We start from the raw sequence: 15,330 nt of genomic DNA on the forward strand, positions 1-15,330 counted from the left end.
AGAACCAGCAAACAATCCGCGATATGGAGTGTACAGTGCAGTTCGGAAAGTATTCAGACCCCTTGACTTTATCCACATTTTGTTACGTTACAGTCTTATTCTAAAATGTATTAAATCGTTTTCTCCTTATCAAGCTACACACACACTATCTCTTAATGACAAAGCAAAAACAGTTTAGAATTTTTTGCAAATTTATTACAATTAAAAACTAAGATATCACATTTACTTAAGTATTCAGACCCTTTACTCAGTACTTTGTTGAAGCACCTTTGGCCTCGAGTCTTCTTGGGTATGACGCTACAAGCTTGGCACACCTGTATTATGGGAGTTTCTCCCATTTTTCTCAGCAGATCCTCTCAAGATCTGTCAGGTTGGATGGAAAGCGTCGCTGCACAGCTATTTTCAGGTCTCTCCAAAAGATGTTTGATCGGATTTAAGTCCATGCAATGGTTGGGCCACTCAAGGACATTCAGAGACGTGTCAGGAAGCCACTCATGCGTTGTTATGGCTGTGCGCTTAGGTTTTTTTTTCCTGTGGGAAGGTGAACCTTGGCCCCTGTCTGAGGTACTGAGCACTCTGGAGCAGATTTGAATCAAGATTCTCTCTGTACTTTGCTCCATTCATCTTTCTCTCAATCCTGACTAGTCTCCCAGTCCCTGCCGCTGAAAAACATCCCCACAGCATGATGCTGCCACCACCATGCTTCACCGTAGGGATGGTGCCAGGTTTCCTCCAGACCTGACACTTGACAGTCAGACCAAAGACTTCAATCTTGGTTTCATCAGACCAAAGAATCCTGTTTCTCATGGTGTGAGAGTCTTCAGGTACCTTTTGGCAAACTCCAAGCGGGCTGTCATTTGCCTTTTACTGAGGAGTGGCTTCTGTCTGGTCACTACCATAAAGGCCTGATTTGTGGACTGCTGCAGAGATGGTTGTCCTTCTCCACAGGGGAACTCTGTCTTCGTCACCTCCCTGATCAAGGTCCTTCTCCCCCAATTGCTCAGTTTGGCTGTGCCTCGACACAATCCTCTCTGCGCTCTATGGACATTTCCTTCAACCTCATGGCTTGGTTTTTGCTCTGACATGCACTGTCAACTGTGGGACCTTAATATAGACAGGTGTGTGCCTTTCCAAATCATGTCCAATAAATTGAATTGACCACAGGTGGACTCCAATCAAGTTGTAGAAACATCTCAAGGATGATCAATGGAAACAGGATGCACCTTGGAGTCTCATAGCAAAGGGTCTGAATATTTATGTAAATAAGGTATCCATTTTTATTTGCAAACATTTCTAAAAATCTGTTTTCACTTTGTCATTATACAGTATTGTGTGTAGATTGAAGACGTGTTTTATTTAATCAATTTTAGATGAAAGCTGTAACGTAACAAAATGTGGAAAAAGTAAAGGGGTCTGAATGATTTCCGAAGGCACTTTATGCCTGCTTTGTGTTAGTATTTGGGGATTATTTCTGTTCAACCTGTCCGCACCTCCAGATATTTCTTTATAGAGTCTAGAAACTCCACTTTGGACCTCAACTCCTCAAGCTGGACTTTGAGTTTGGACAGCATCAATCTAGCATCCGAACCTTCAGCAGAAAAACACATTGAAATGGTGTGTTTATTTCTCTATGTATAAACCCTATAGTATAAATTGTAAAAGTTATGAGGGATTGATTGGTACGTTTGTTTTTTCTCTCTTGATGGAGCAGCTTTTGGTAGAAATGTCTGGTCTTTTTCAGACTCTTCTTCTCGATCATAAGCTGCTGTTGAAGCTCCTACAAGTAGAACATTTAATACATAAAACAAAGTAGACACCAAGCCATTCAGATCGTACACTTTAGAACTGTCACGAGTTCTTTGGCTATCCCTGGAGGAACCCTTATTTTTTGTTCACAGGTAGAACCTTTTCCCCAAAGTTTCGGTTTTTCGTTGGGTGAAAATGTTGTCGTAGCAGGGATAGCCGAATAACCCATTATTAACCATTTTCCCAAAGGTGTATATACAGTACACAAAGAGCCTTTTAAGCCCCGTTTCCACTGACACTTCAAATGAAGGCCAAATTAGAGCTGGCTCGAATGGAATTCTCAAAATCAAGCTGGGTCGAGGGAACCCCAGACCAGCGTAGCTCAGTTTCATAACCGGTGCCAGCTCGATTCGAATTCAGGTTGGTGACGCCGTTACTATGCAACCACCGGCTGATCACTACTTTTTTATTATTCATAATACAAAAATCAACTTACATTGCTACATCAAACATGTCTAGCAAACCAAACACAGGTATTAACAATGCTCAAACATACAGAAATATAAATCAAATACAAAAAAATAAACTATTTAAGTGCAATTATATTCACTCTGAAAATATCTTATTATAATGATTAATGAAGATGTTATTCTTTTTGTTATTCACTAGGGTTAGTGTTTTAATAAGATAATTCAATCAGAAAAATTCTATCAAAAATAACAATCATTTCAGTGGTTTTGTTATCATTGCAATTGTAACATATTATATATTTTATGTTAAAATTATAGGCAGTGTTCATAATGGTAAATAAGTACTTTGCAAGGTTTTCCCAAAATTCAGACACAAATGTACATTCAAAGAACAAGTGAGACAGATTCTCACCTTCTTTTTCACAGAAAACGCAGATATCATCAATAGCCACAAATTTGGACATCATAGAATTACATGGATATATCTTATGCAAAACGTTGAAGTGCACTTTCTTAACTTTGTTTGGTATACAGTATTTGTAAGGTCTTAACCATGCATTTTTCCAGACAATGTCAGGAATAAGCATGGTCCAGAAAAACTTTCCTCTCTGTGTAAGTTGGTTTTGTGAATGAAGAATTTGTCTTATATATTTATTACAACAAGATTTCCAATCTGAGTTCTGGATAAACATTGATCATTCTCAAAATTAAGATGACTTTTCATAAGTGTAGTTAGACCACTGGGAACGGCTTTGATCACATAAATAAACTCTCTGAAAGGTATTGGAAACTCTTTCAATGTTATAAATTGTTCATATGTGAGAATATTACCCTTGTTGCCGAAAATATCAAGGACAAAGTCAATATTCCTCTCATGCCAGCTGGGGTAGAACAATGACTTATTCCTTACAGTTATGTCTGAATTATTCCACAAAAGAGCTTTATGAGGGGAAAAATTGTGCAGGAAACATATTTTCCATGCCAGTAAAGCTTGATGGTGAAACCTAGCCAATTTAGCAGGTAATCTTTCAGGAATATAATTACATTTCAGTAAAAATTGAAGACCTCCCAATTTATTAAACACATTATTTGGCATGAAATACCATATTGAATCAGTATCGAGCAAACATTTTTTCAACCAGTTTATCTTGAAAGTGTTATTTATGTCAACAAAGTCCAACACTTCTAGACCGCCTTCAGCTCTATGGTTAGAAAGGACATGTTTTTTTAGTTTGTGAGACTTATTTTTCCAGATGAAGTCAAGAAAGGTCTTATTGATCTCTTTACAAGTAGCTGGATTTACACATAATGATAATGAGGTGTACACAAAACGAGACAGTCCCTCTGCCTTGGACAGAAGTACTCTCCCAAGTATAGAAAGATCTCTTTGTAGCCAATTATTACATATAATTTTAGTTCTCTTAATTTTAGGGGAGAAATTCAAATGTTGTCTGACTAAGTGGTTTTTTGACAGATGTATTCCTAAATATTTAACACAGTCCGGCTGATCACTACTGGGTGCTGACAACTTTTAGCTTGCTCGTCTGGGCTTGTTGCTGGTAGCTAGCACATAGACAATCAGTACTGCAGTAGTCAGACATTACACGAATTACCACCATAGCTGGACCCTTCATAAAAGTTTGTGTATTGCAAAAATGTATGAGAATAGTCAGCCCTCGAATACTAGCTACCTAGCGTTAGCTAGCAAATCAGAGTTGAAACAAGCGAGTTAGCTAGCTAATGTGGGTTTGTGAGTTTGTAATGTGAGTTTTAGCAGGCCAGGTCGTATTGAAAGCTAGCTAGCTACATTATATCAAACCTGTCTGGTTTGCTTGGTTAGCTAGCTAGCTAATAGCCAAAGCAGTGGCAAGCAAGGTAGGAATTAAGCTAGCTAGCTAGCCTGTTACGCTAGTGACAATACTGTTTAGCTAGCTAATGTTAGCAAGCTAAATACATGGCTCTGAGTCTCACTGGCATGAGTATGGGGTAATGTTAGTTACAGCATGGCTAGAGGGAATTAAAAGCTAGCTAGCAACATTTGCGAAACCAGCTGCAGTCACATATTGGTTACCTAGCAACATGACATAATTTCTCGTTTCTGAAGGCTGTGGTGGAAACATAATTCGATCTAGCCATCCAAGACTAGCCCAACCCGGGTTAACTTCAAAGTGCCAATGGAAACAGGGCGTTAGAGTACAATATAACACCGATATGGACCCATGGCTCTTAAAGAGCCACTGAACACGCTGATTAGCACGCATGTTTATGTGTTGCTCATTCGAAAAACAAGATTTCAGTCTTGGAGGTGTGTTTCCTGACCGATTCCGCGTTTGGTTAATTATGTTTTTTTCCCCATGAGACACCGTAGACGCATAAGCCTATTTCAGATCATCAAAATGAATCTAATGTAACTCAATAAATCTGTAATTAATTTTGACGTTTTTGCAGAGGATGTTTTTGTTGCACAAGTTTACATTAAGGATTTTGGTGCTCTTATTTCTGAAGTAAATATATGTGTGACTTGTCTTATGTAAACAAAGTCGGAGCTGCCGGGCAGGTCTGTCTCACTGTCTATGCAATTTGATAGAGAGCAAACAACACCGCTGTTCACCCCCATGTTAGTGGGCAAATGGACAAGACTGACTTGATGACTGACTATTTACACTTTGTAGTACATTTTGACACTAGAATAACTGTTTCGGACTCATATCGATGCCACATAGGCCGTTTTCAAAGGGATTTGTTGCTTTTCAAAGACAGTCGGTCTATTAAGGTCAGACTATTCCACTGAAGGAGCAGGTAAAAACGTACATAATTACCATCAAAGCATACAGAGAGGACAGACCATCATTATTCTATTACACATGATAATGACTTTTATGTCGAAGGGTAGATAGATATGGAGAAAATAACGTGCCAATTACCCTAAAACCTCAAACTCTCTTCCTATTCGCCTCAAATCATGATTATATGCTGATTTGCTTCAGCTAATAATGTTGTTTTGCTTGGTTTTAACTAATAATCTCATAGCTTTTTCATGAAATGCATGCACTTATCCAAACATGGAGTTTGACTGAAAGTGTAATTACCAATTAATTATTCATTAGTAAATTAGTTAATTATTCATAGTAAATTATGTCAATGATACTATTTTGTGCATGCTCAGACTACAATAGGTCATCATTCAATCCATTCATTTTAAATGAGACTAATAGAAAGGGCATGCTTTATATCAAAAGTGCCACTCCTATGTAATTGGCATTACCGTAATGCCATAATGAAATGAATACAGCTTCATCATTGGCTGCAATGCAACAAACACTACCTGGATAAAAATCAATTTTAAAGAGAGAGTAGTCCTTTGAATATAGTGAGCATTTAGTGAATGTTGAACAGTAGAATTAGAACAGCCTTAAGCAATGACACTACTTGCCTTAAACATTAAACATGATTTCGCTTTATTTTAGTCTGCTTGTTTTTCTGGCATTTATATAGATATTCACATAATTATGATATAAAAACGAATTATTGTTTATTTCAGATGCATGTAACTTTTTCATTATGTACCATTTGGTAGAAAGTAGTAACTAATCATGTTGATCTTTGAAGTATCAGACAGTATACATTTACCACGTCTTCTAAAATGAGAGTCACATATTTACACATTTACAAAAAAATCACTATTCCAAACATTGAGACCATGGTATATGTATGGTCTGTCATCACTCATAGCTAGTCTATTATATTTAAGCTCAATAGCTTTTCCTCCCAGGTTACCCACCTGTGTTTTCAGCTCCAGGCACGGGGACTCACTATGCTGTCCCAAGTTCCTAGCATATTCCACCACATCCTGACTAAAACAGTCCCCTCCATAGAAGGCCAGGGCCCAGGCTGGGCTGTGGCTGTGGCTGGACTCCTCTGCTCCTGAGCTGGGGGAGAGGAGACAATGAGACACCAGAGATTCTGTGTCCTCCATGTCCTCGCAGCAGTCAGGGCTCATCTGGCCTCGGTGGCCCACCCTCAGTGGCTCGTCCGTCCCCCATAGAGAGTCAGCTTCAGAGGGGCTTTCATCGCCGCCCCCCACTGGATGCTCGGCACTCTCCATAAGCCCCCTTAACCAAACACTCAGCAGCTCTCAATCCTGGACCAGGAAACATGGCAGAGCAGGAAGAGAGAGAAAATGGATGGGTCAGGTAGTCCGTGTGTGTGTTCATGCACACATCTGTGTGAGCAGAGAATTTGAGAGGTGGAATTCTCGCAAGGCTGAAGCTTTCTTTTGGTGAAAGGCTCTATTAAATTTGTTATATGGTATGCTGTTAAACGCTAACCTTGTTATATTGTTTGATTCTGCATCACGGGCGTCCTCCACCTTCCAGTGTGAGCAGACTATTTTTGCTCTGATTTATCATCTCACAAAGTATTTTGTGTGAAACTGAAGGTGTGTGCAAGTGTGCAGTGTTTGTTACCAATGGGTCTTTAGGCGTCTGTTTGAGTGTGCATTATGCTAATTGTATGTATTGGCGCGTGTAGATGGAAAGGAAGTGACTGTGCCTGTGCCTGTTTCCACAACAACTCTCTCCAGCTGAGGAGATCATTGTAACATCACAGCATGATTTGAGCCATCTTGAATAAACTGCTCTTAACAACTTAATCCAACTGCCAATCATTCTCCTAACAACTTGATTCAACTGCTGGATTTGTCACAACATCTCGCTACAGTATACAACTTCATCTAACTACGTCATCTCACAGACATTTATCATAATGCTAACAGCGATGACAGTTGTGAAGTAATGGTAACTGTAATGACAGTTGTGAAGTAATGGTGCTAAATTATATTGCTAGAGGACTCCTGATATCTACATTATGAGTATAATTACTGTCTTTGTTTTTGCTAGCTAGGGCCATCGCCTTTAAGTGCTGCCTGTCTTCCCAGTCGCCTACTTAGTGTGTGAACTGCTGAATGCTATTAACTTGCAGATGATTGTTGACACATCAACCAGGATTAAGGGGCAGGGCAATTTGTGACTGTTGTTGTTTTGGTAATCAGTGGCTGTATTGGAGCGGTTTCACCTCTCCTAGGCAATCAGCAATTAGTATCGGGAGGTGTGCTTGTGTGCTCTTCACCTTTGCAAGGCAATTAGCAATTAGTACTTCAGTCTCGCCAGTTTTCAAAGCGGCAGCTGTAAGCAGCGGTCTCGTCGCTGAACTAAGATTGTCGCCAAAACAGAGAGGGTTCTGCCAAGTTGTTCTGCAGTGTTACGAGAGGAAGGCTCCACACCACTGTCTCCCTTGAGTATTTTACCTAGTTATTCTCAATCTCAATTAGCTATTTTGTAGCTTTGGCAACTATGTGTGTGTTTTCTATCCTAATTCGCTCCTCCCCCTGTAGGCTTTACAGACGCTCCCCACCCCTTGGCTGCAACCCTTCTAATTTAGTGTACCCTGCGCGCACAACCCATGTGGAATTCCTGGTCTCGGGCAGCGTTTGGGACTGCCGATCTGCGGTCAAGAACACCTAGTTCATCTCAGCCTATGCTGCCCTTCAGTCCCTTGACCTTTTGGAAATGTGTATTTATTTTCTCCTGTCTCACCTGCCCATCTCCTCATTTGAATTCTACGCTGTCACGGTCACTTGTCCACTTAAGCTTAACATTGTTGTCATCTATCGCCCACCAGGTGCCCTTAGAGTTCCTCAATGAGCTTGACACCTTGGTAAGCTAATTTCCTGACGATGGCTTACCGCTATTCGTACTTGGTGACTTCAACGCCCTGACGTCTGCCTTCGATTAATTTATTTCCTACTTGACTCCTGTGACGTCAAACTACAGACCGGTAGCCCTTATTTATTTTCTTTCCAAAAAACTTGAGTGTGCTGTTTCTGACCAACTCTTTCGATATCTCACTCAGAACAATGTTCTTGACCCTAACCAGGCAGACTTCAAAACGAGTCACTCAACAGACTGCTCTTCTCTGTGTGACGGAGGCTCTCCACACTGCCAAAGCTAAATCTCTATCCTGTTCTCATCCTCCTAAATCTATCCATTACCTTCAACACTGTGAACCATCAGATCCTCCTCTCCACCCTCTCAGGGCTGGGCGTTTCAGGCTCTACACACTTTTGGATTGCATCCTACCTGGCAGGCCGCTCCAGGTGACATGGAGAGGATCTGTGTCTGCACCATGTCCTCTCACTGCTGGTGCCTCCCAGGGCTCGGTTCTAGGCCCTCTTCTCTCTATCCACCAAGATACTTGTCTCTGTCATATCCTCTCCTATCATTGCTATGCGGATGACACACAACTACTTTTCTCCTTCCCCCCCTTCTGACACTCAGGTGGCGACACACATCTCTGCATGCCTGCCAGATATCTCAGCTTGGATGTCGGCCCACCACCTCAAGCTCAACCTCGACAAGACAGACCTGCTCTTCCTCCCGAGAAAGGCCTGGCTGCTCAAAGACCTCTCCATTGTGGTTGACAACTCCACGGTGTCCCCCTTCCAGAGTGCAAAGAACATTGGCGTGACCCTAGACAACACCCTGTTATTATCTGCAAACATCAAAGCAGTGACTCAATCCTGCAGGTTCATGCTTTATAACATTCGTAGAGTACGACTCTACCTTACACAGGAAGTGGAGCATGTCCTAATTGAGGCACTTGTCATCTCCCGTCTGGACTACTGCAACTCGCTGTTGGCTGGGCTCCCCGCTTGTGCCATCAAACCCATGCAACTTATCCGGAACGCTGCAGCCCACCTGGTGTTCAACCTTCCAAAGTTCTCCCATGTCACACCCCTGCACACTCCACTGGCTTCCAGTCAAAGTTTGCATCCACCACAAGACCATGGTACTATCCAATGGAGAAGCAAGAAGAACTGCCCCTCCCTTACCTTCAGGCTATGCTCAACAAACCCTACACCCCAACCCGAGCACTCCGCTCTGCCACCTCTGGTCTCGTGCCACCTCTGGCAAATCTAAAACCCTAATACTTCAAAGCATTTTTGTTGTTGTAATTTGACCCCTTTTAGTCTCCCCAATTTTGTGATTACGATCTTATCTCATCGCTGCAACTCCCCAACGGGTCGAGTCATGCGTCCTCCGAAACATGACCCACCAAGCCGCACTTCTTTACACCCACACATTTAACCCGAAAACCAGCTGCACCAATGTGTCAGAGGAAACACCGTTCAACTGATGACTGTAGTCACCTTGCAGGTGCCCGGCCCACCACAAGGAGTCACTAGAGTGCGATGAGCCAAGTAAAGCCCCCCGGACAAACCCTCCCCTAAATCAGACGACACTGTGCGGCGCCCTATGAGATTCCCCTTGGGTTCTTGCCATGAGGGAGATCTTAGTGGGCTATACTCGGCCTTGTCTCAGGATAGTAAATTGGTGGTTGAATATATCCCTCTAGTGATGTGGGGGCTGTGCTTTGGCAAAGTGGGTGGGGTTATATCCAGCCTGTTTGGCCCTGTCCGGGGTTATCGTCGGATGGGGCCACAGTGTCTCCTGATACCTCCTGTCTCAGCCTCCAGTATTTATGCTGCAATAGTTTGTGTAGAGGGGCTAGGGTCAGTCTGTTATATCTTGAGTATTTCTCCTGTCTTATCCGGTGTCCTGTGTGTATTTAAGTATGCTCTCTCTAATCCTCTCTAATTCTCTCAGAGGACCTGAGCCCAAGGACCATGTCTCAGGACTACCTGGCCTGATGACTCCTTACTGTCCCCAGTCCACCTGGTCGTGCTGCTGCTCCAGTTTCAACTGTTCTGCCTGCGGCTATGGAACCCTGACCTGTTCACCGGACGTGCTACCTTGTCCCAGACCTGCTGTTTTCAACTCTCTAGAGACAGCAGGAGCGGTAGAGATACTCTGAATGATCGGCTATGAAAAGCCAACTGACATTTACTCCTGAGGTGCTGACCTCTTGCACCCTCTACAACCACTGTGATTAATATTATTATTTGACCCTGCTGGTCATCTATGAACATTTGAACATCTTGGTCATGTTCTGTTATAATCTCCACTCGGCACAGCCAGAAGAGGACTGGCCACCCCTCACAGCCTGGTTCCTCTTAAGTTTCTTTCTAGGGAGTTTACACCTACACATCTACACCTGCATTGCTTGCTGTTTGGGGTTTTAGGCTAGGTTTCTGTACAGCACTTTGTGACATCAGCTGATGTAAGAAGGGCTTTATAAATACAATTGATTGATTGACTCCCAGGTCATGGCTGGTTATGCCAAAACCCAGGATCGAACCCCAGGCTGTAGTGAAGCCACAACACTGCGATGCAGGGCCTTTGACCGATGCGCCACTCTGGAGACTCAAAGCTTGTCTTAAATAATCCCACAGCACCCCATCTTCACACCCCCTTCAGCTGTGAAGTAATGGTAACAGAGACGAGTGATTGAAGTAATGTTAACAGTGATGACAGTTGTAAAGTTACAGTATTTCCTTTCCTACCTGGGCAGACATGATGTTGACCCTCCTCTGATTCAGTATCTTTATGTTCAGGTCTAGTCTCTGTTTCTCTGAGTGCAGACAGGGCCCACTGGTGTCTCTCAAATCTCTCCAACGCGTCTGAAGCTACAGGTCCACTGTGGTGCAGGTTGCCGTTCAGGTCGACATGACCACGCCGCAGTGCCTCCCTCTCCTCTGCTATACAGCTGGAAGCACTCAGGGGTGAGGTGGCTGCCCTTTGCCATGGCTTTGATGGAGACTGTTCATTAGAGCCTCTAAATATGGCACATCAGCAGCCAGAGGGAGAGAGTAAACACAAAACAACAGTCACAGCTAGTCACAAACATCACAGCCACACACCGACCACTAGACAAACACAAACACAGACAAAAACAGGCAAAACACACTAATTCAATAAAACGGAACGCAGACTATAAGAGCTCAGACTGAAAAGTAATTGAAACATCAGACAGTAATTAGACACAACATAAACAATGCAAACTAAATAGCGGGAATAACAACTCAGTCAATACAAAAACACAGCAACTGAAAGTTCAGACAAATAATCATATGAGAAATCTAGACAGATAATTGAAACAAGCCCACTCCTCACAGGCATAATTAAAACAATTAAGTAGGCCAACATAAATGAATTAATCAGAACAAAACAATCAATAATTAGCTTGAAAAAATAATAATATCCTTAGTGGCTCCTTAGCATCTGACTGCTGGGGTTGAGTGGTCCAAAACGGTTTGTATCCAAAGCAAATAATTAAAGAGCAGCAGTAAATAACAATAGCAGGGCTATATACAGGGGGTACCAGTACATAGTCAATGTGCAGGGGCACTGGTGTTAAGGTAATATGTACATGTAGGTATAGTTATAAAAGTAACTATGCATAGATAAGAACAGAGAGTAGCAGCAGTGTAGAAGGGGGGGGGGGGGCAATGCAAATAGTCTGGGTAGCCATTTGATAGATGTTCAGGAGTCTTATGGTTTGGGGGTAGAAGCTGTTAAGGAGTCTTTTGGACCTAAACTTGGCGCCCCGGTACTGCTTGCCGTGTGACAGCAGAGAGAACAGTCTATGACTAGGGTGGTTTTTAGGGCCTTCCTCTGACACCGCCTGGTATAGAGGTCCTGGACGGCAGGAAGCTTGGCCCCGGTGATGTACTGGGTTGTACGCACTACCCTCTGTAGTGCCTTGCGGTCAGAAGCCGAGCCGTTTCCATACCAGGCAATGATGCAACCCGTCAGGATGCCCTCGATGGTGCAGCTGTAAAACCTTTTGAGGATCTGAGGAGCCATGCCAAATCTTTTCAGTCTCCTGAGGGGAAATAGATTTTGTCGTGCCCTCTTCACGACTGTCTTGGTGTGCTTGGAACATGTTTGTTTGTTGGTTATGGGGACACCAAGGCACATGAAGCTCTCAACCTGCTCCACTACAGCCCCGTCGACGAGAATGAGGGCGTGCTCGGCCCTAATTTTCCTTTAGTCCACAATCATCTCCTTTGTCTTGATCAAGTTGAGGGAGAGGTTGTCCTTGTACCACATGGTCAGGTCTCTGACCTCCTCCCTATAGGCCGTTTCATCATTATCGGTGGTCAGGCCTACCACTGTTGTGTCATCGGCAAACTTAATGATGGTGTTGGAGTCATGCCAGTTCGTGCAGTCATGAGTGAACAGGGAATACAGAAGGGGACTGAGCACGCACCCCTGAGGGGCCTCCGCGTTGAGGATCAGCGTGGCAGATGTGTTATCTACCCTTACCATCTGGCAGAGGCCCCTACGTGATGAGCTTTGAGGGCACTATGATGTTGAACGCTGAGTTGTAGTCAATGAATAGCATTCTCACATGGGTGTTTCTTTTGTCCAGGAGTGAAAGGACAGTGTGGAGCGCAATAGAGATTGCATCATCTGTGGATCTACTTCAAAAGTACTGAACCTTTCTATTCTCATAGCTTCTACAGATTGTAAATTAAATAAATATTTTTGTTAAAATAATTATTATATTATTGATTGATTATGACTTTTCAAATCACCCAGTATTGCTATCTGCAGCGTTAGTTCTAGGTAAATGTTGCAATTCTTCAGCCATTCCTGGACCTGTGACAAAAACGAACTACATATGGACAGTACCAAAATAAATCACAATCTAATGACTCTTATATATATTATTATATATAGCACATTCTATTGGTTGCAAGAATTTTGTATAATAGTTTACATTTACATTTTTTGATGGTATGTACGTACAGTCACTGTAGGGACGACGTCATCGATGCACTTATTGATGAAGCCAGTGACTGATGTGGTTTACTCCTCAATGCAATCGGAAAGAATCCCGGGAACATATTCCAGTCTATACTAGCAAAACAGTCCTGTAGTTTAGCATCTGCTTCATCTGACCACTTTTTTTATAGACCGAGTCACTGGTGCTTCCTGCTTTAATTTTTGCTTGTAAAGCAATCAGATTTTGCCAAATGAAGGGTGAGCGAGAGCTATGTACGCATCTCTGTGTGTGGAGTAAAGGTGGTCTAAAGGTTCCCCCCCTCCTCTGGTTGCACATTTAACATGCTGATAGAAATTAGGTGAAACTGATTTAAGTTTCCCTGCATTAAAGTTCACTAGGAGCGCCGCCTCTGGATGAGCATTTTCCTGTTTGCTTATGGCTGTATACAGCTCACAGAGTGCGGTTTTAGTGCCAGCATTGGTCTGTGGTGGTTTGTAGACAGCTACAAAAAATACAGATAAACTCTCTTAGGTAGATAGTGTGGTCTACAGCTTAGCAAGAGATACTCTACCTCAGGCGAGCAAAATCTCGAGACTTTCTTCAATATTGTGCACCAGCTGCTGTTTACAAATATGCATAGGCCCCCACCCTGTGTCTTACCAGAGACTGCTGTTCTATCCTACCGATAGTGTATAACACGGCAGCTGTATGTTATTAATGTTGTCGTTCAGCCACGACTTGGTGAAACGTAAGATATTACAGGTTTTTAATGTCCCATTGGTAGGATATATGTGCTTTCAGCAGTACGGATGGCAAAGGCAGATTAGCCTGATCCTCACAAGGCACCTGGATCTCTTTCCGCAAAATCTCTGTTCTTTCTCCAGCGAATGACGGGGATGAGGGCCTGTTCGGGTGTTTGGAGTAGATCCTTCCCATCCGACTCATTAAAGAAAAATTATTAGTCCAATTTGAGGTGAGTAATTGCTGTTCTGATGTCCAGAGGCTCTTTTCAGTCATAAGAGATGGTAGCAGCAACATCATGTACAAAATAAGTTACAAACAATGCAAAAAATAAAATTAAAAAATAGCACGGTTGGTTAAGAGCCCATAAAACGGCAGCCATCCCTTCCGGCGTCATCTTTCCAATAAGCTGCCCTAGCAGTGAAAGGCTACTCCAGTTGACAGTCTAAAATCTCCACTCAGAGCATTGTTTGTCTGTCTGTCCAAGGCTGTGATCTCGGTCTGTATCATCACCACAGAAGATGAAAAATGATCTCAACACACTGCCCCAGCCGTTAAGAGCACGGCAACCATGAGATGAAACAGTATCTAAGTAAACTGACAAGCTGCACATCTCCTCACCACACTCATGTGCCCCTCCATCTGTCTTGGTCTGCATAAGTAGGAACAAAAAAGGGGTGAGTCATTTCACCTTTTCCTTCATTCATGTACACTCCTCAAGGATCCTTATGACTCTGTTAGGCAGGAAGAACCATAAGTAGCTCATTAATGGTGCCAAGCCAATATTCCCGAGACAAACAAAAAACTTGCTGGAGAAAGCCAGAGCCAGTGGAAGTGTGTGTCTGAAGTGCATCTTCTGTGAATGCTGATTATGAATGGAGTGTGCGTGAATGTGTGTGTGTGTAAGGGGGAGTGGTTGTAGCATCTAAAGTGCCTATGAGTTGTTGAGGACTCACCTGAGAGAAATTAACATTCTGAACACAAACACTGCCAATTTTGGGCTTTTCCCTGCTCAGAGAGACAAACTAAGCTTGTTGACGGAGAATACTTTTAAGGAGAACTAAATCCTTCTTATAGTATTGACAGCCCTTCCAGCTAAAGACAGTTTTATGACAACGGCATTATTTTTAGTTTAAGCGCGTAAATTAAAGAGTGACTGAATCGAAAAAGCAACTGCTCTTTTTGAAAATGGTGTATATGGCATCGATATGAGTCCAAAACAATTATTTTAGGGTCAAAATTGACTACAAAGTGTATATAGGATAATTTTGGTCATAAAGTCGGTCTCGTCTAAAACAGCGTTTTTTTTTAAAGTAAGTTTGTCACAATTTACACAAAGGTTGGGTTTGGATTATAATTAACATTTTAACACATGGTGGTAATGCCTCGGGAGAATTGTCATGCATGGAGTAATTTGTCGTGGATTGATTCTCGTGGACCGATACAATGGCGAGAATCTGTCAAGTCTCAAGTAGAATTATGTGATTACGAGCAGCAGTAGTTCCTGGTTTTGGGGTTTTGTTGGTTGATTATTTGATGAATCAGAATTGGGCAAAATTGGTGCTTAAACTGGTGCAGTGATTTTCAAGCCAGTGTGAGGAAGAAACTGTTTCCACTAGATTCTGCAGCCACAAAGTCAAAATTGGCTTTATTGTAAAAAAAATTATAATCTGAAAACAAAAAT

At 42.5% G+C, this 15,330-nt stretch overlaps 1 protein-coding gene across 3 annotated transcripts in view; it reads right to left on the reverse strand.

Moving 5' to 3' along the window:
- LOC109888948 (kinase non-catalytic C-lobe domain-containing protein 1) overlaps positions 1-15,330 on the reverse strand; it is a 50,879-nt gene that overhangs the window by 15,285 nt on the left and 20,264 nt on the right. For 2 of the 3 annotated variants that reach the window (XM_031823376.1, XM_020481544.2), the window contains exon 15: positions 10,683-10,949. Coding sequence is in view for 1 of the 3 variants with exons in the window: in XM_031823377.1 (XP_031679237.1) it covers positions 1,491-1,588; positions 1,684-1,777; positions 5,998-6,321 (516 nt within the window). In the remaining 2 variants the exon portion in view is untranslated. Of the gene's footprint in view, positions 1-1,490; positions 1,589-1,683; positions 1,778-5,997; positions 6,358-10,677; positions 10,950-15,330 lie in introns of those variants that run through there. The other variant, XM_031823377.1, reaches the window with a different exon arrangement.

This window comes from Oncorhynchus kisutch, linkage group LG4 (genome assembly GCF_002021735.2).
Source record: "Oncorhynchus kisutch isolate 150728-3 linkage group LG4, Okis_V2, whole genome shotgun sequence".
NCBI classification, from domain to species: domain Eukaryota; kingdom Metazoa; phylum Chordata; class Actinopteri; order Salmoniformes; family Salmonidae; genus Oncorhynchus; species Oncorhynchus kisutch.